The sequence below is a fragment of the Canis lupus genome, chromosome 10 (assembly GCF_003254725.2).
Source record: "Canis lupus dingo isolate Sandy chromosome 10, ASM325472v2, whole genome shotgun sequence".
Taxonomy (NCBI): domain Eukaryota; kingdom Metazoa; phylum Chordata; class Mammalia; order Carnivora; family Canidae; genus Canis; species Canis lupus.
The window spans coordinates 2116685-2136992 of record NC_064252.1 but is presented as its reverse complement, the minus strand read 5'-3'; the positions used below and the strand labels follow the sequence as shown (position 1 = coordinate 2136992).

The 20308-nt window shown below is 54.0% G+C and overlaps 1 protein-coding gene across 4 annotated transcripts; it reads left to right on the top strand.

Moving 5' to 3' along the window:
* The first annotated feature begins 52 nt into the window (after positions 1-52).
* AVIL (advillin) lies at positions 53-19569 on the top strand. 4 transcript variants are annotated; one of them, XM_049115098.1, is made up of 22 exons: positions 53-216; positions 740-971; positions 2077-2164; positions 2994-3078; positions 4187-4261; positions 5000-5196; positions 6560-6668; positions 6759-6869; positions 7350-7552; positions 8027-8105; positions 8212-8310; positions 8966-9119; positions 9228-9328; positions 9792-9929; positions 10034-10192; positions 11415-11594; positions 12944-13089; positions 13432-13588; positions 15170-15358; positions 16005-16073; positions 17302-17418; positions 18932-19569. In XM_049115098.1, exons 4-22 carry the CDS (start codon positions 3013-3015, stop codon positions 19043-19045), a joined length of 2463 nt encoding a protein of 820 aa, XP_048971055.1. In that variant the 5' UTR covers positions 53-216; positions 740-971; positions 2077-2164; positions 2994-3012; the 3' UTR covers positions 19046-19569. The 4 variants fall into 4 exon arrangements, with proteins under 4 accessions (XP_048971055.1, XP_035552287.1, XP_035552286.1 ...); XM_035696394.2 differs by having other exon boundaries at positions 129-971; positions 13444-13588; XM_035696393.2 differs by having other exon boundaries at positions 129-971.
* The last annotated feature ends 739 nt before the right edge of the window (positions 19570-20308 follow it).

The following is a 20308-nucleotide window of genomic DNA, read 5'->3' as shown; positions in this document are numbered from 1 at the left end:
TGGTGTCGTTCATTCGGGAGTCACCGGCACACTCTTCTTCCCGTGCATCCAACCCCTTGTGTCACGGCAGAGCTGCGCACCCAGGCTGGGCAGGCTGTTGCTCCGGCCGGGAGGCCAGCTACGGACTCGGCTCGGCTTCCGCTCAAGGTTACAGAAGTTGCACTACATGAGTTCTGTTCTGGCCCCCCGTGTGGAAGCAGCTCCGTTGCCGTCCAGGTGCTTGATAAGCATACGCTTGGTGTCCCATTGACTTCTGGGAATGAACCAGGAGCCCCGAGGGAGTAGGAGTCTTCTGTGCCCCTTACTGCTTCTCCCAGACTGGGATCCCCGGAACCTAGAATCCATGATTCTTGGCACATAGTAGGCACTCAGATTCTGGTTGGACTGTTGTATGGACCCCAAGGGAAGCCCTAAAGAGCAAAACAGGATGACCTAATATAACACATCCTGGCCCCTCCCCTAGACCTCTCTGCCTCTGAGAAATACCCAGAAGCTTCTCAGGGAGGCACTTGCCAGCCCAGGCACTCAGGGGCAGCTCCGGCCCCTGCCTCCTGTCATCAGCATAATGCATCCATATCTACAATATGGCAAATTTCATATCCTCCCACCCTCTTTCCCTGCATTATTGATGGGCTATGCACTTTTAAAAAAATCAATTAGATCAGGGTGTGGAACTGGAATCAAAAGAAAAGGGAGGCCTTTAAAAGTCCGCTCTTCTTGTTTCTGCTGTTTTGAATAGGAGCAGATAAAGCTTCCCCTCTGGTTTGAATAAGTCAAGCCCAGGGCTAGGTTGGCCGTGATTGGCCAGCACTGGGAAAATTAGGTTAAGATGCAAACACAAGCAAATATAACCCGGAGTCTGTGCAGCCATTGCTAAGCTAAGGCAGCAGGAGCTGGCGCCTCCCGCCCCGGAGTGGTTCTCTGGATACCGCCTGGAAACCCGGTGGGAGCCCGGCCGGAGAGCAGGCAAGGTAAGGTCGGCCTGGTGCGTGGGTGCACATCACTAGAGCAATCCTACTGAACTCGGAAGGAAGAGCAGATTGAAATTTCTGTGCCTTTGTCTTCTTGCATGAGGCTTTTAAAAGATTCAACCAGGAGTTTGTAACCAGTTGTGCAAACGTCCCGCTGAGCAGTGAAAGCCCTTTTTTAGAAACCACTGAACAGATAGGGCACCTTTTCAAAAGCTGGGAAATAAGGAGACTGCCTCATCCACCTACCTCAGAAAGATGGAGTTTGGGGCAAGGCACGGGTCAGAAGGGGCCTGGGCTTGGAGTCCACTCACGGGGCTCTCTGGAAGAGTGAAGGGCCACTGGCTGCTTGCCTGGGGTTTCAAACCCGCATCCCACCCTGCGGTGCGGTTTCTGCGGTGCCGGTGCCGAATTAACAGACTTGGGGAAGAGGGACGATGAAGCTGAGCTTTGGGGGACTTCAGTGTCACAAACGCAGTCATTTTCTGGGTGCTCCAGTGTGGCAGGAAGTCCCTGCTTTGAGCGTGTCCTCTCCTTGGTTGGTGGGCCCTGGCCCCGGAGCTCCTTCCCCATCGATCGCTAAGTCCCTGCTGGGAAATAGGACGGCTTTTGGCCTCTGAGAGTCATGGCCCGAGGTAATGCCAGTTGGTTTGCTTTTACCAGGTTGAAACTTTTCAGTTTTCAAGAAATGAATTCATTGGCCCTCATCCCCTTCCCCTCCTTGGGTCACGGCATTTGCCTTCAGTGAATGAAATCTAGGGTCTGAAAAAAAACCTGAACAAATATTTCCTGGCAGCACAGGGCAGGCGGGTGGGGCAGCAGGAGTCAGCAAATTAAATCCTCAAACACTGGCTGCTCCGAGTGGCCGCCCTGCTTTGGTCTTGCTACAGCAGTACACAAAGGGAGTCTGGGTTTTTGTTTTGCCAAAGCCCATGTTAGATAATGGCACAAACTCTCCAAACCTGGCTTCATCCACCGAGGGTGGAAGGGCCAGACACGCTCCTCAACGAGAGCGAGATGCCCCACACGGCCTTTCTGGGTGGGTTGTGCTTTTGGGTTTGTTTGTTTTTCTTTATGCAAATCCATCTTTTTTCCTTTGCCTCTTGAGAGCATTCATCAGTTATAGGTATTATCCGAATGCAAGCTCCTTGAGAGCAAGAACCAGGCGGGCATTTCACGTATATACGAGGCCCCAGGTGAGCTCGGGTGTGTGTAAACACCGATAATCCAAGAGGTGCCTTGAATCCAGACGGTACCCCCTTGGCCCTCACCTCACGGCTTCCTCCTCCTCCCACCCCGCCCTGTGGGCGGCCGTGGGAGGGGACAGGGAGGGCCTGGGTGGGGGGACACCCAGCCCTTCCCCCTGGCACCCCCAACTCCGCAGTCGGGGGACAAACGCAAGATGGGCTGTTTGAGTATAGGATAGCTTACCTGAAAGGGAAAAGTCTGGAAAGGCAAAGCCCAGAGGAGAAGTCGACACGCTGACCGAGCAGAGGACCTGGCAAGTGAGGGCTCTGGGCAGAGCCGACGGATGACAGAGAAGGCCGCAGTCACACTTGTGTATGACACTTGGGGATGTGTCACACTTGGGAACGTTCGGGCCTCAGCTCAGCGTAGGAAGGGCGGCAGGACCTCAGCGAACCCAAAGCGCAGGGTGTAGGGCCAGACATGGATTTGGCTGCCGTGCGTGACGCCGGGCAGGTTACTGAACCTCTCAAGCCTCAACCCGCCTACGATGTGCGATGAAAATGTACTCAGTTCATAGAATCCGATGACAAAGTGACCCCGCCAGGGCCTGCCGCATTTACCAGCCCTTAGCAGGTGACCGGGCTGCCACCAGGGCTCCTGACCCTCTCGGGCGCACGTGGGAACCTGGGCAGGTCATTGCCCCGTCGCCGCGGAGCCGTGCAGGCGCCCCGAGGATGCTGCAGGGTGGCCCACAGGAGATAGGACAGGACTTAGGGGAAAGCCGCAGGGATGCCGGCCGCCACCGGCGTCACCTCCCTGGCTGTGTCGGTGTTGCAGGCCCAGGAACGCGAGCGCCATGTCTCTGAGCAGCGCCTTCAGGGCTGTGGGCAACGACCCTGGGCTCATCACCTGGAGGATAGAGGTGAGCTGGCTGGGGCGGCCCCCTCCGCACTCGGGCCGGCCGGCGCTGGTCGCCCGGTCACCCCTGCACGCCTTCAGTCTCCTGCCTTTGGGAACGGCCAGGGGCGGCATCGGGGTCACCTTCTCCTACCCTTGACCCTGTCTGGGTACCCGAAGCAGGTGGTGGCAGGTGGAGGAAAGGATTTTAGCCTGGAGAGCGGGGCTCCAAGCGAAAGTCAGCTTGCCCTTTAGCCTGCCATCTGCTCAGTGAGTCTGCACTTGCAGGGAATGCCCTGGAGAAATGGGTGGGTCCCCCCACCCCCCCCCAGACCGAGGACCCTGGCCGTTTCTGTCAGAAGAGGGAACCTTCTCCCGCAGGGCAGTCGGACCCCTGCAGTGGGAGGGGCAGGGTTACCGCGGAGATGGGGCACCGCGCCCCCCTCCCCTCCGGCCAGAGCCCCTGGGGCTCCCCCAGTCCCCTGCCAGCATCCGCTTCCCCTGGAAGGAGCCCCTGCCAGCATCCGCTTCTCCTGCTGAGGCCCAGGGAGAGTCGGCTTCAGGAAACCCTTAAGGCTCCCTGTTTATTTAGAAATAGGTACTAAGTCACATATACCAGCTACATGTGTGGTATATTTAACATTTTTACATGTAACACACACACTGTACGTAGAATATACACAGGTGTGACTGCAGGTTTAGGTCCCTTGGAGAGAGTGATGAAAATCCATATCAGGCCATGTGACTGGCTCTCCTGGGACAAGCCGCATGTGCAGGTGACACCTCAAGCTCCCCCCTGCACCCGAGTCCAGGCGCAGAGCCCCACACACTGCCCCCCCACGTGTCGCAGCCCCCAGCGCCCCCAGGTCAGGGCGCAGCGCAGTGCTGGAGGCTCGGCTGCGGGAGGTGAGGCCAGCAGGTAGGGGGCCACCAGGGTGAGGACAGGGCACTGTGCGACAGAGCTCAGCGGAAGCCGGAGGGGTGGCCCCGCTAATCCTGTGGCCAGCCACCCTGTGGGTCCCTGGGGACCCCAGCCCACCTATCCCCGCCCCCTGAGCCAGACGATGGAGACGACAGGGAGGCTGGCAGGTGGGGACTGGAATGCGGACGCTGCACCCCCCTTGTCCTTCCAGAAACTGGAGCTGGCGCTGGTACCCCTGAGCGCCCACGGGAACTTCTACGAGGGGGACTGCTACGTCATCCTCTCGGTGAGCACCAAGCCCCCGGGAGCACCAGCCCCTGCCCTGGGAGCCGCCGGCCCCTGGGTTCTTCCTCGGTGTGGAACAGAGCAGGCCTCGGTCTGACTCTCAGAGGCCACTCTTAGGGGATGGGCCTCAGCCTGAACCTCAGCGTAGCCTGCAAGCAGCATTTCCCCCTCCCGGGGCCCAGACCCCACATTAAAGTGCCATGGAGGGGGCCCCCCAGGTGGCCCCACTATTGAGTGTCTGCCTCCGGCCCGGGGTGTGATCCGAGGGTCCGGGGATCGAGGCCCGCATCAGGCTCCCCATGTGGAGCCTGCTTCTCCTCCCCCTGCCTGTGTCTCTGCCTCTGTGTGTGTTTCTCATGAATAAATAAATAAAATCTTTAAAAAAAAAAAAAAGAAAGAAAGAAAGAACAGTAAAGTGCTGTGGAGGAAGGCCAGATAAATACCAGGCCGGCCTCCAGGGCTCGTCCTAGCTGAGGAGACACTGGCCACGGATCAGGGCGGCGGGAGCACGGTAAGGCCGCAGCCCAGCTTGGGAAAGGCCCTCCCCGGGCTCACGCAGCTGGATGGCTGCAAGCTGTCGGCGTCCCCGAACGTGGGAGGACCGTGAGGGCTGCCCAGGGGCGCTGCGCAGCGAGAGGCCCAGGCCACCCACCCGGCCCGGCAGCCTGTGTTCTTCCCGCGGCGAGGGCCGGCGCCCGGGGCTGAGCCGGCCCCTGACCCCGTCTCCCTGGACGCCCAGACACGGAGAGCGGGCAGTCTCCTGTCCCAGGACATCCACTTCTGGATCGGCAAGGACTCCTCCCAGGATGAGCAGACGTGCGCGGCCATCTACAGCACGCAGCTCGATGACTACCTGGGGGGCAGCCCCGTGCAGCACCGCGAGGTCCAGTACCACGAGTCTGACACCTTCCACGGCTACTTCAAGCAGGGCATCATGTGAGTAGTGGCACCGGAGCCAGGGTCCGGATGGCAGGCTGCCAAACAGGAAAGCACGAGGGCCAAGTATAGGAAGAGCCAGGGAAATACAAACCCAAAAAAAAAACCACACAAAAAGGCTTTGGCACCTGCTATCAGAGTAGGGCGGATTAGAGAGCTGGGTGGAGGCGCCGTGGCAAGGCTTACGGGGAAACAGCCCAGTGCCCCACTGGGGGCAGCGAGGACAGCGCGCAGCCTGAGGAGCAGCCTGCTGCCACTGAGGCAGATCCCACCCCTGGGTGTGCAACTCAAGGGCTCCCCGTGCACCCAGGTCCGCGAGGGCGCATGAAGCAGAGTTCACAGCAGCGTCACGAGTGGTGGCGCAAAGCTGTAGGCAACGTGAGTGCCCATCGCCGGGACAGGGGACAGGAAAAAATACTGCCATGAGTATGGGCAGCAGCCGCACGCAGGGGACCAGACACGGGTGCCCTGTGGACAGGTCTTTAAAACACGGGTACTTGGCGAACAAAGTGAGGGACAGACTTGAAACACATGACAATGCCAGTTTCTGTCTTTGGGGGATTTTTTGTTTTGTTTTTAAATACATGCCCGCAAAACAACGGGACACATTTAGCAGAATGAAAATAAAAGACAGCTGTCCGGCTGCTGGCAGGGCTGCGTGCGGAGCGGAGGCCGAGGGCGGGCACGCACCCGCGAAGGTGCCCGCGAACCTGCGAACAGGACAGGGGGCCTGAAAGGCCGGGGTGGTGGCGTCCCGGGAACTGAGGAGTCTAATTGCCTCGAGGCTTTGCACTTGAGATCGGAAACCAAGAGAGAAGCCCAGTGAGCCCGGGACTCCCAGGCTGGTCCCAGGCTAGCGCCCTGCACGGTGGCACTGGCCCTGACCGAGGACCCGCCGGGCACAGAGCCCCACAGGCTTCACATGTCCTTCAGTGCAGGACACCTGGGATGGAGGCGGGGTTGGGGTAAACTCCAGGGGCGCAGGGCCGATTCCCAGGGGGCTGCTCTCACGGCCACCATGTCACGAATGCTTCTGCTGCTGCCCCACTCATGCCCCTCTCCTTGTCACACGCTGATCTCCAGACAGTTGCTGGGACAAGACAAGCTTGTGCTATGGGGCCCTCCACGCTGCTGCACCCTCTGGAACCCCCGTCGTCTGTTTGTCGGTTCCTAGTCCTCTTCATATGTCAGCTTGACAGTCCCTCCTTCAGCGAGGACGGCCCTGACCACTCCGTCACCGCCACCTCCGTGGGCCTCCTTTCCCGCCGTCGCCCCTACGGGCAGGGGCTGCACCTGCCTAATTGCCAAGGGTCACCCGGGCCTAGCCCATCCGTAACTGGGTGCCCTTTGCATGTCCCCTCAGCTACAAGAAGGGGGGCGTGGCCTCTGGGATGAAGCACGTGGAGACCAACACCTATGACGTGAGGCGGCTGTTACACGTCAAGGGGAAAAGCCACATCAGGGCCACCGAGGTAAGTCCCGCCCACTGTCTGCTGGGCCCGGGGCTCCGGCCCTGGCACCCGAGGAGTCCCCCTCAACCAACGCCTGCTTCTCCCCTGCAGGTGGAGGTGAGCTGGGACAGCTTTAACCGGGGTGACGTCTTCTTGCTGGACCTTGGGAAGGTCATCATCCAGTGGAATGGCCCAGAGAGCAACAGCAGAGAGCGCCTGAAGGTGTGGCTCTTCCCAGGCTCGTCACCTTCCCCTCCACCTCGGGCCTGGTCGCCTGGTTGCCTGGTCGCGGGGCTTGTGCTCTCTCAGTTGCCTGTTGTGTCTTCTTCCCTCCCCACGGGGTCTTCCGGGAGCTGCGGAGACAGACCCCTGCCTCTGAGTGGAATCTGTTTCGGGGACAGGCAAAGTGCATAAGTCTGTGGCTCACCCCGGGGGTTTTGTTTGTTTTTAAGATTTTATTTATTTATTCATGAGAGACACAGGGAGAGAGGCAGAGACGCAGGCAGAGGGAGAAGCAGGCTCTGTGCAGGAAGCCTTATGCGGGACTCGATCCCAGGACTCCAGGATCACGCCCTGAGCCAAAGGCAGATGCTCAACCGCTGAGCCACCCAGGCATCCCTCACCCTGGGGTCCTAAGCCCCAGAACAACTCCTGTGTCTGGGGCCCAGCAGGGACCGAGTGCCTCCTTGGGCTTCTTGACAGGCCATGCTTCTGGCAAAGGACATTCGGGACAGGGAGCGAGGAGGCCGTGCTGAAATCGGCGTGATCGAGGGGGACAAGGAGGCAGCAAGTCCGGAGCTGGTGAAGGTCCTGCAGGACACCCTCGGCCGGCGCTCCATCATCAAGCCAGCCGTGCCCGATGAGCTCATAGATCAGCAGCAGAATTCAAGCATCGTGCTGTATCAGTGAGTAACTAAACCTGGCTGCTGCTTGGAAGCTGGGGCAGGGGGATGCCGTCCCCTAGAAAACCAAGCACCTGTGCCTGCCTCCTGGTTTGGGTACAGACAGGCGTCTGGCTTTCTTTTAACCCTTTTCAAATGCGGCTTTTAGAAGGAGCTCGGTGTTCCCCGCTCAAGGGGGGCAGCTACAGTCCCTCCTTGTCAGCAGCCCTCCCCGGTCTCTTGAGGAGACCCTTCCTTTACCTGGGTCCATACCCACCTGGGGAAGTGGAGGAGCTGGTGTTCGGGAGACAGGCGCATCGAAGTCCCCTCTCGAGAACACAGGCCACTGCATTCCTGTCTGCATTCAAGCTGCACCTGCCCGAGGAGGTCAAACGTTACCCAGAGGCGCCACCCGAAAACAAAGCAGGCAAAATAGCCAAAGGACTACAAGACGCTTTATAGAAGACCAGGCCCAGGCTAATTCCTCCCCTTTTCCAGTGTCTCAGACGCTGCTGGGCAGCTGGCGGTCACCGAGGTAGCAGCAAGGCCACTGGTGCAGGACCTCCTGAACCATGACGTGAGTGGAGCTAGGCAGGGCGGGCCTTCCGGGGCCAGACCTGGCTTCTGGGACCTTCCTGAGGGTGCCGAGCGCCAGTAACCACTTCTGTCCCTGGCTGCTTCAGGACTGCTACATCTTAGACCAGAGCGGAACCAAGATCTATGTGTGGAAAGGAAGAGGAGCCACAAAGACCGAAAAGCAGATGGCCATGTCGAAAGCCCTGGTAGGAGCCCCAGGCCCGGCACCACCCTGTCCCAAACGGCCCATCCGCAGCGCTTCAGAGGTGTCCAGAGAGCCAGACGGGGTGCTCGAGCTCCTGGCATCACAGTTACACACTCGGCTAGAGTCAGACGACCTGGGAGTGAATCCGGGGTTAACATACATCTCCTGGGGTGGTTCTGAGGATTCGGGAACATTCGTAAGGTGCTTAGAACAACATCTGGCCCCTACACCTGCTCAGTAAACACGGCTGCTGCTATGGGAGGGGATAGCACGGTCCACGGCCCTGTCCTCTGGGATCTTACGATGTCTTCCAGACCCGTGTAGACGAACCCAGGGGGATGCGCTTACAAAGCAAAACGGGACACGAAATCAGTGGGGTACGTGCATGCTGCAGGAACACAGTAGAGAGGATCTTGCAAAAACACGAGAAAAATAGTCAAAATCATGACAGGCCAACCAAGAGATGCGAAAATGGCCCCTCAGTCCTTAGCTTGAGGCAGGTAACTGGGTCCCTAGACGTCAGCGAGTTGGCATTTGACTCTGACTTCAGAAGGGAGCAACCCCCCCCCCCAGCTTCAAGGGGTGAGTCACCAGGTGGGCAGAGCACCCGGCGCCCGCCCCCACTGACCTGCCTTAGGGGGCGGGGGGGTCTGCAGAGCTTCATCCAGATGAAGGGCTACCCTGGCAGCACCAACGTGGAGACCATCAACGACGGTGCTGAGTCGGCCATGTTCAAGCAATTGTTCCAGAAGTGGTCCGTGAAGGACCAGGCCGTGGGCCTGGGGAAGACGTTTGGTGCTGGCAAGATCGGTGAGGCTGCTCCCCAGACCGCCTTCCGCCTTCCCGCTGCTGGGGCTCTAGAAGGGCAGCCACGGATGCTTTCCACTCACTTGGCTTCTCCCAACCCCTTCCCTGCAGCTAAAGTTTTCCAGGATAAATTTGACGTGACTGTGCTGCACAGCAAGCCAGAGGTAGCTGCCCAGGAAAGAATGGTGGATGATGGCAATGGAAAGGTTGAGGTAGGTCAGTGATTCACACCCCAGGCCCGCAGCCCCGGCTCTCCCAGCTGTTCCGCTGGAGAAGAGGGAGCCGGGGACTCTGGTCTGCTCGGCTTTCCGTCCCCCGCTGGCGACCTCAGCAGTAGTCCCTTAGAGGTGTCCGCAGTGTGCAAAGCGGTCCCACCTTCCCTCGGGGAAGTGGAAGGCTGCTACCCTCGTGTGCTATCAATAGCTCACCCGGCAGATATATTCAAATCAGCTCAGAGCCCTGATGGGGATGCACCTGAGCAGGAATGATCCAGTTCTTCTCAGGATTCAAATCATGCAAATAGGATAAGCCCCCACCCGCTGGGCGAGAGCCAGAGAGGGAGGGTGTACTTGGGGTGGCTGTTGGTGCCTTACCCACCTGGATTCTCTGCTAAGCGTGGCCCTTCAGGCAGCTGGAACCCCATCTCTGGGAAACTGTGTCTCCTTCTGTGTCTAGGTCTGGAGAATTGAGAACCTGGAGCTGGTCCCCGTGGAGCGTCAGTGGTACGGCTTCTTTTACGGGGGAGACTGCTACCTGGTTCTGTACACGTATGAGATGAGCGGGAAGCCACATTACATCTTGTACATCTGGCAGGTAGGCCTGAAGCAGGCTCTTAGCTTTGGATCTTGACGCCTCCTCCGGCCACAGAGTGGGGGCAAGGGGTAGCAGGGACCATCCCTCCCCTGTAACCCCTGCAGGGCCGCCACGCCTCCAAGGATGAGCTAGCGGCCTCGGCCTACCAGGCGGTGGAGGTGGATCGGCAATTTGACGGGGCGCCCGTACAGGTCCGCGTTACCATGGGGAAGGAGCCACGCCACTTCATGGCCATCTTCAAAGGGAGGCTGGTGATCTTTGAGGTGAGAACCCTCACACAAAATGACACCATGAGTGGGATCACTCAGATGAATAAGGCAACAGGAGGCCCCCATCTAGTGGGGAGGGATGGAGACCAGGCTTTGGGGGAGACGCAGCTTAATCTAGACGTTCTAATGCACCCCAGCTGCCTCAGGGCAAGACCAAACCACTGCCCAATGAGCCTTCAAGGTCCTTTCCTAACCTGACCCATAGTACCTCTGCAGGTGTGTTACCCTCAGAGCCCTAACTTACCGCACTGTAGTGAGGTGGGTCTCCTCATTAGACCTCACGTGGGCCGCATCATGCCCCCCGACCCCCCGGACGTGCTGCTCCGAATCCAAGTCCCACTTCTCCTGTGACGCCCGGGCTGAAGCACTAGCAGGAATGTTTAATGTCGTATGCTTGACATCACACAAGCCTGCGGTCAAGTCCTAGCCTTGCCACCTGTTAACCGGGTTGCTTAGGCTCAGTTTTCCCATCTCTACTGCAGGATAATAAATACCTATTTCAGGAGCACCTGGGTGGCTCAGTTAAGTGTCCAGCTCCTGATTTCAGCCCAGGTCATGATCTCGGGGTTGTGAGATTGAGCGCCCCCCGCCCCCGCCCGCCCAATCAGGCTCCGCACTCAGCAGGGAGTCTGCTTGTGATTCCCTTTCTCTCTGCCCCCTCCTCCCGTTCATGTGCTCATGTGCACACATCACATACTGTCTCTCTCAAATAAATAACTCTTTAAAAATAAATAAATAGGGCAGCCCAGGTGGCTCAGCGGTTTAGCGCCGCCTTCAGCCCGGGGCGTGATCCTGGAGACCAGGGATCAAGTCCCACGTTGGCTCCCTGCATGGAGCCTGCTCCTCCCTCTGCCTCTGTGAGTGTGTGTGTGTGTGTGTGTGTGTGTGTGTGTGTGTGTGTGTGTCATGAATAAACAAATAAAATATTTTTTAAAAATAAAAATAAAAATAAATAAATACCTATTTCACAGTTATTCTGAGGCTCAATAGGCAAGGCACCCACCACAGAGTCTAGCATAAAATAAAAGTCTCAGAATGAGAGCTGATATTATTGGTGCCATACTTCCAGCTTACCTCACCTCTCCCGGTTGGCATGGAAGTTCCTCAAGGGCAGAAGCAGCGTTAAATTCCTCCATAATCTCTCCAGTGGCTTAGCCGGAGCTCTGTTCACCTGGTGCTCCTTAGAACCAGATTCAGCTTTTCTCCTTCTCGCTAGGGTGGGACTTCCAGAACGGGAAATGCTGAGCCCGATCCTCCAGTAAGACTCTTCCAGATTCAAGGAAACGACAAATCTAACACCAAAGCGGTGGAGGTTCCAGCCTATGCCTCCTCCCTAAACTCTAATGATGTCTTTCTGCTGCGGACCCAGGGAGAGCACTACCTGTGGTACGGCAAGGTAAGACAGCTGGGCCTGGCGGTCACACCAGCCCCTTGGAGCCCAGCCCTGTGCCCACCTGCCTGTCAGCAAGGGCAAAGCCACTAAAACGTAGGCTGGAGCAGTCCTCATAAAGATGAGCCTTTTCCTAAAGGATCTTCAAAGGAACTGCTGGTGTTCCCCACAATTAGAAACCCACTGACACCATTGCCCACACCCAAGAGACTCCATAAACCACACAGATGGAGGCCAGATAAGTCGATCTTTCCAGCCTGGTGGATTGCATAGGACAGGCTTCAACCTCAAACACAAGCACTAAAAATATGATTTTGTCAATTCAGAGGCCTCTACGTTAAAAAGCCCTAAAACCGTTTTTACAAAGGAGAACTGAACAGGAAAAGTGCTCAGTACCACAGTCCTCAGGGCAATGCAGGTGAAAACCAGAGATGCCCCCACAAGCCTCGCAGAAAGGCTAAAAAAAATTGGCAGTATCAGTTGCATCCTACTGTATGCAGAACAACAGGAACTCGCGCTCATTGCTGGTGGGGACGCAAATACAGACTTTGGGAAACGATTGGACGGTTTCCTTATAAAGCACACACCTGTGAGGCAGCAATCCCACGCCATGTGAGATAAAAAACTACCTTGACACAAATACAGACAGCACCTTTATTCATAATCACCAAAAATGGGAACCAATTCAACTGATGACTGAAAAAGCAGCGGTATATTCATACAGTAGGATGCTACTCAGTGCACAGAGAAGAAAAGCTGTTGATCCTCACAGCAAGGTTGAATCCCAGGGACTGTGCCAAGTGGAGGCAGTCAGTGGCAAAGGCTGTATGTACGTGACTCCATTTATAACATGCTGGAAAAGGCAAAGCTGTAGTGACAGAGAACACGGTGGCGGTTGCCAGAGGTGAAGGATTTGGGGAGGGTCTGGCCACAGCGGGGTAGCCCCAGGGAATGTTCTGCAGGGCCCAGGCAATGCTCTGTGTCTTCATTTTGATGATGGTAATGTGATTCTACGTGTTTGTCAAGACTCGTAGAACCCAAAAAGTGGATTTTCTCGAATGTAATTGAAAGAATACATTTACATTTTTTCTCTTAAAAAAAAAAAAAATCAGGGATCCCTGGGTGGCGCAGCGGTTTAGCGCCTGCCTTTGGCCCAGGGCGCGATCCTGGAGACCCGGGATCGAATCCCACGTCGGGCTCCCGGTGCATGGAGCCTGCTTCTCCCTCTGCCTGTGTCTCTGCCTGTCTCGCTCTCTCTCTGTGACTATCATAAATAAATAAAAAATTAAAAAAAAAATCAAAAGTAGGTGCTACAGTTCCAACTGACGCTTGTGCTCTCCTCACCCCGCTCTCAGGGGTCCAGTGGGGATGAGCGGGCAATGGCTAAGGAGCTGGCCAGCTTTCTCTGCGAGGGCACCGAGGACACGGTGGCCGAGGGCCAGGAGCCGGCTGAGTTCTGGGACCTGCTGGGAGGGAAGACTGCCTATGCCAACGACAAAAGGTATGGGACACGAAGGCCCCTCCGGGCTCCCCCTGCCGCCCAGTCTTGTGAACTGTGCAAGTCTGAGATGCCTTTCAGTTTTATTTTATTTTTATTTATTTATTTATTTTTTTGCCTTTCAGTTTTAAAAACGTGGTTTCTTTTTTTTAATAAAAAAATAAATAAAATAATAATAAATAATAAAATAAATAAAATAAAATAATAAAATAAAATAAAATCGTGGTTTCTTCATGAACCACTGAACTCTACTCCTGAAACCAATATCAAACTATATGTCAACTAACTAGAATTTAAACTTAACAAAAAAACATGATTTCTAAGTAGCTCAGTTCCTCTAAATAGACTGTATTGCAGACTACAGCAGGAAATCCTGGATGTGGAGCCTCGTCTCTTTGAATGTTCCAATAAGACTGGGCGCTTCCTCGTCACTGAGATCACAGACTTCACCCAGGATGACCTGAACCCAGGTGATGTGATGCTTCTGGATACCTGGGACCAGGTAAGACACAGCCAGAGAGCTTGAACAAGTGACAAAGAGACAAAGACACCCCCCGTCTGCCCCTGCCAAATGTAGCCCTGGCCCATCCCCAAGTCAACCAAACACCCGTCCGTGGTAACCCCACTTTTCACCAGGGATGGAGAGAACAGGTGTCGTTTAAAAGTGACCACCTTGGGAAGTTCCCCATCTTGCCTTGGGAAAAGCAGTCCATCGTATCATCCCACACGTTTTTTTCCTAGGATCGACAGCAGCAGGCTCCACACTCAGATGCAGGCCTCATAGGGAATACAGGGCTGTAAAGGGGATATCTTCAAGGCAGCCCCTCCCCAACAGCCTTTTTTCTTCAGCTTAGAAAACATAGTCAGCACTTCCTCTGTGCCAGTCAGTGTGCTAGGTGCAGTGTCACCCAGGTGAGGGGCCCTTGATCGCAGAGTTTACAGGCTAAAGGTGGAGCTGGACATAGAAACACCATTTTACTATGATGGAGCTATGGGGCCATGGGGGCACAAATTAGGAGCACCCAACACCGTCTGGGGGTTCAGAGAAGACTTCCTGGAGGAGATGGCTCCCAGGCTGAATCTCGGGATCAGTGGGCATTACTCAGGTAGGGAGAGCATCCTGGGCAAAGGAAACAGCACCAGTAAAAAGCAAGGCATGGAATAGTAGTCTAGTATACAGGGAACTACCCGCAGCATCATGAGACCATGAGATAGAGTAAAGGAGTTAGAGACGAAGCTAAGAAGTAGGAATGGGCCTTACCTACCTTGCCAAGTTTGAATTTTATCCTGGAAAGCTACTGGAATTGAAGCAGATTAGTGACATGGTCACTGTGCTTTCAATGGATTACTTGGCAAAGTGTAAGACAGGAGGGATGGGGGGAAAGGACAGAGAATGTGTGCTGGGAGGCCAGTCAGGGGAGCATCGTAACCGTCCAGTAAGAGTCAGCAGGGGCTGCACAGGGGAGGGGGGCGGGGGGGTGCACAGGAGGCAGACGGCGGCCTTGCTCACTCGCTGGATACAGGTGCATATAGGGACTGCCGGGCACTGCCCTAGTGACCAGGGGGATGCCATTCACCAAGAACGGAGACAGACATAGTCCAGAAAAGCAGAGCTACGCTGGGGAGATGTTCTATGTGAGGTTCCTAGAGGCAGCCGCGAGGGGACATCCTGCAAGAAGTTGGGTTCAGGAAGCTGAAGTTCAGCGAGCGCTCAGGACTAGAAATGTAGATTTAGGAGATACAGGTGTAATTAAAATCACAAATACCGGGACCCCTGGGTGGCTCAGCGGTTGAGCTTCTGCCTTCAGCCCAGGTGTGATCCTGGAGTCCAGGGATCGAGTCCCACGTCGGGCTCCCAGCAGGGAGCCTGCCTCTCCCTCTGCCTGTGTCTCTGCCTCTCTCTCTCATGAATAAATAAAATCTTTAAAAAAAAAATCACAAATACCCAGCTCAGTCTGGGAAAGCTTTTCTGCTGAATGGATGAGGCTAGGTAAGTGCCATGAGGCTGTGATGCACTGAGGGCGAAAGAACAGGACTCAGTCCTAGATGCAAACCCATTCATCCTGCATCTCTCCCGCGACAGGTGTTCCTGTGGATTGGGGCTGAGGCCAACGCCACGGAGAAGGAGAGAGCCCTCTCTACGGCCCAGGAGTACCTGCACACTCACCCCAGTGGCCGGGACGCTGACACAGCCATCCTGATCATAAAACAGGGCTTTGAGCCTCCCATCTTCACGGGCTGGTTCTTGGCCTGGGACCCTCATATGTGGAGTGTAAGAACAAGTGCAGAGAACGGGGGAGACCTGCCTACGGCCCAGCGGCTCAGCACGAATAGCTCAGTGGGAAGGGGGTACTGACTCAGGGGCTGGGTGAATCCGGGACCACGTTTCCCTCGCCCCCTCTCCACTCCCGCTTTTGACTTTCCGTCTCTTTTCCACCCGCCACGGCTCTAAGTCCGGTTAGAGAATTCACGGCTCAGGTCAGGCACAAGCAGCGTGGGGAAGTGATAAACGGTCTCCTTTTTGAGCTTTACAGCCACCCTGACGGCTGGGGCAAACGTCGTTTCCCGTGTTAAAAATGAGGAAGTTCAGAGGAGAGAGGATTGGTCTAAAGTCACATTTGACCCGTAGGAAGGAGCCAGGGTTTTCTGACTCCTAGTCAACTGCTGTGTCTCCTTCGGTCTCGCACCGATTGGGGAACACCAGCAAAGGGTTTTTACTAATCTGAGGGTGTTTCCTAATCCACACCGTGTGTCGGTCCCGTCCAGCCTGGCATGGGCCCAGAAGAAGGGACTTTCATTCCTGCTTATCCCTGTGTCTTCCGATTCTCTGGCTTCTTTGCTGTCCTCAAGGGTAGGTTAGCCCTGAGATGTCCCTCCCTGCCTACGCAGCACCTCGTCCTGTTTTCTCTTTGTTTCAGGCAGGGAAATCATACGAACAATTAAAAGAAGAGCTGGGAGATGCTGCTGCAATCACAAGAATCACGGCCGTGAGTTGGGTTTGCTTGTGGAGAAGCAAGCCAGAGGGGCAACCGTAAATGCTCCAGACACCAAATGGGCGAAACCCTATCATGCCCTTCTTAGCATCACTCTAGTGGTCTACTTTGATTTAAGATCGTTTTAATCAATAGAAAAGCAGGTCTGAAAGCCAAGTTCCTCATTTTACAGCCTTCTAGAACCTAGAATGACTTGCTGGTTAAAAAAAAAAACAACATTTTTAAATATAAATATTGGGAGTTTTGACCTATGAATCGCTTAGTAGTACAGACTGAGCCCCTAGCCCCTAATGTGATAGAATTAGGAGGCAAGTAGGTCATGAGTGTGGAACCCTCAGGAATGGGATTAGTGCCCTCAAAGGAAGAGCTACAAGGGTTTGCTCTCTCGCCCTCTGCCGTGTGAGGACACAATGGGAAAAAGCCATCCACAGGCCAGGAAGCGGGCTCTCACCAGACCCAGGATTTGCAGACACCTTGATCTTGAACTACGAGAAATAAATGTTTGTTGTTTAAGGTAAAAAACAAACAAAAACTACAAAACCAAAAACTAATTTTATTATTCTATCATTTAGGACAGATTAAGTTGACTGGCAGCATTTTTCATAAATAATAAGCTTCTAACCCAAATGACATGCTTACCAGTTTCTGACAGTGAAGTCCATAAAAACTCAGGCCATCACCCCTAGTTTAAGGGTGAAAAGAAGTGGAACCTCCAGCCAGGAATCCAACAGCTCTTTAACATCAGGATGAGTGCATGGTAGTGGGTGTCCAAACCATCTGCAGTCCTCCCCTCTGTGCTCTACATATTCAAAATTCCAGAGCTAATAGCGATGTCGTATCTTTAAAACGCATTTAAAAACAGTGTGACTTCAATCTGAAGTCATTTAAAGGCTGGAAATGTAGAGAATAAATACAAGTGCCAAAAGAAAGTATGTGATCACAGCATTTAAATGAGATTTCAGCACAGCGTGAAGCCAAACTGGCTACATAGGAATCTACCCTGGACTCATGAATCAGCTTTCCCAAGGAGGACCCCAAATCTGAATATTTTAGATTCCCAGATGATGCTGTCACGCAGCCAGCTTTAGGGACCACTGTTCTAAAAGATGACCACAAAGGGTGCCACGCTATAAGCCAAAATATTAAGTATTATACGCACGGAACTTCAACTGCATAGACCCCGAACGGTCTTTTATCCTGTCTACATTCTTATCTTACGTAGGACATGAGGAATGCAACCCTCTCCCTGAATTCTGAGCTGAAGTATTACCCTATAGAAGTTCTGCTGAAAAACCAGAATCAGGAGCTGCCTGAGGACGTGAACCCTGCCAAAAAGGAGGTGAGTGGCTAAAGGGACTGTCAGGAGAGTGACGCGCTCCATGAGCAAGGCACCTGTACGCGGCCTAGGACAGCTCTGGGACACCGTAGGCCCCTCAGCGGACCTCTGAGCTTCCCAGTAGCTCCAGACAAAAGCCCAGGACTCCTCCTCCCACATCCGTCCGTCAGCCTCTGTCCACTCCTCCCCGTCCCTCCGCTGCCCAGCAATCCTGGACTATTACAAGTATCCCCCACTGCCCCCTCGCCAGTAACCATCAATAGGCTTTTTTATAACAGACAACGCTGTTGTGTAGAACACCTCAGATGGCTTCCCAAGGCAACAGAAGAATCCAGAATCCTTTCTGTGGCCGCCGTGGCTCTTCACAACCTGGCCCACGCTCACCCGACTCCATCTCCTACCCCGCTGCCCTCTTCATTCTGCTGCCTCTAGCCAGGGGCTCCCTTTCGGTCTCAAAAGCGCTCTTTCCAGCCTTTGACCTTTCACACTTGCTACTTCCCCCCTGAGAAACCTTTCTTCTCTCAGGTCATCACAGGGCCAGCGCCCCCTCGCTGTTGGGTCTCCCTGAGAATAGCCACCTCCCCGGGAAGGCCCCGCCTGACCGCCCTCGAACACTGCTTAGGAGCAAGGACCTTCTCTGTCTTGCTCACCACCATTCTCTGCTTTCAGGACCTAAAATGAGTGCCTGGCAGATAGAGGCCCTCTTCACATTTTGGTTGAATGATTTAACACTTTAATGTTGAAGGAATTCACTTATTTTCCCCTTGAAGGAATTGATGTGGGAAGGGTCTCTGGGGTTTCCACCATGTCTTATCTAGCCAGCTCTTACGGATCTGGACTGCAACTTTCTTGACAACAGAGGCCATCTCTTAAGAATTTTACTCAGAATATTCAGTAAGCATCAATAAATAAATGTTAGGAGAATTTTATGCTCTGAACAAGATCCACTTGATTTTGCATTTGAAAATGTGTGGATTGAGACGCCTGGGTGGTTCAGTGGCTTAAGTGGCTCTTGGTTTCTGCTCAGGTCATGATCTCAGGTTCCTGGGATCGAGCCCCATGTTGGGCTCCCCATAAGGGAGCCTGCTTGTCTCCCTCTCTCTCTGCCCCTGCCATGCTCGCACACTCTCATAAATTAAAAAAAAAAAGTCTGGATAAAAATGGTTGGTAAGGTCATGAGGCAAGGAAAACCAGCACTCGATTTAGTTCTCCATTCAGCCAAAACCTAATGTCTAGAATTCATCACATATAACCCAGTTCTTGTTCTTCCGGCAAAAAAATTGGTGCTGGGTGGGACCCTGAGAACAGCAAACCCAGTTGGCTTCTGCTCAGGCCAAAATGGGAGTCCACAACCCAAGAACCCTCCAATGAATAATTTAAGTCCACTACAGACTCTGAAAAATTCATCCTTCTTCTCTCTTCAAAGACACTCTCTTGGCTCTCCCCTCCCCACCTCTGTTGGCATTGGTGGGTGCCATGTTGTCCTCCTAACTAGAGACTTTGTCTTCTCTCTTAGAATTACCTCTCTGAACAGGATTTTATTTCTGTGTTTGGCATCACAAGAGGGCAATTTGCTGCTCTGCCTGGCTGGAAGCAGCTCCAAATGAAGAAAGAAAAGGGGCTTTTCTAAGGCAAGAAGCTCCATGCCTATCACGAGACCACAGAAGACAGCTGATCGTGCCAATAACAGGAAAAAATTTATCTACCAATTTTGCCTAATAATTGCTACTTAGATACAAGGAGGTCTGCAAATCACGGCATGTTCTCCATCCTCATCCCTGCATTCCTTAGTTGTTATATACCTAATATGTTAACTACCTACTTTTCAATTTTTGTGACCTTTGGGCTTAAAGTCTCAGCAGAAGCACTACAGTTGCATGAATCCAGAGCAGTCAGAGGAAAAAGAAAATAACTAAGTTTAAAGTATTTAATAATGGGACAAGGATGTGAGTCTGTTTTAAATTGTAAGATCATGAGCAGCCCGGGTGGCTCAGCGGTTTAGCGCCACTTTCAGCCCAGGGCATGATCCTGGAGACCTGGGATGGAGTCCCACGTCCGGCTCCCTGCGTGGAGCCTGCTTCTCCCTCTGCCTGTGTCTCTGCCTCTCTCTCTATCTCTCATGAATAAATAAATAAATAAATAGTAAGATCACTATATCCAGAATCTATTTGACCCACCAATCACTGAAGCTATTTCCATATATACCCCAGGGGCAAAATCAAAATGCCGAGAGCTGTACTTGCCAGAGATTTTTTTACTTTTCAAATAAAGATATCTGTATGAGCAAACGGGAGTTCTCTTCAGTATCCGGGGTTTGCCTGTTAACGGTATTTTGTTACATTGGGAGAAACGTCTCTGTACTGGGGTAGTTAAGAGGCCCTGCTGAGTGAGTTCTCTGGATAACTGGGCCACCGGTGAGACCTGTTTCTGGCACAACAATGCCAAAATGTGCCTCACAGCTGTCCAGGAAACCTCAGGCCCCACCCACCTCCACCCCGTCATCCAAAAGAGAAACAGGGCCATGTGTTATTAATTTCAGTCATGAGGCCAGAACCAGCGTGTACACTGCAGAGAGCATCAAAGCACGCTACAGACATCAACAAATGAACCACATTTTCCAGACGACTCGAAGTTTGAGTCAACAATTCCCAAGGAATCCGTGTGGCCCAAGTAATGTAACTGGGGAAGTTCCAGGAGAGCAGCACAGCCCGAAGCACCCCAAAGTGAAAGCAGAATAGGAGTGCTGGGTCACAGAGAAACTGAGGTAGAAATTTTAGGGGTACCATGATAAATCGGTAAGCAACAGCACAACTGCTCATGCCTGCTCTCTCAGACCCCGTCGGCCACCTCCATACGGCCTGCCTGCTGTTTCCTACAGCTGGTCACAAGGCGC

Coding starts and splice junctions, on each gene's coding strand:
- AVIL (XM_049115098.1), top strand. CDS start 3,013: ATGTCTCTGAGCAGCGCCTTCAGGGCTGTGGGCAACGACCCTGGGCTC. Junction 3,079..4,186: donor TCATCACCTGGAGGATAGAG/GTGAGCTGGCTG, acceptor TTGTCCTTCCAG/AAACTGGAGCTGGCGCTGGT. Junction 6,870..7,349: donor ACAGCAGAGAGCGCCTGAAG/GTGTGGCTCTTC, acceptor GCTTCTTGACAG/GCCATGCTTCTGGCAAAGGA.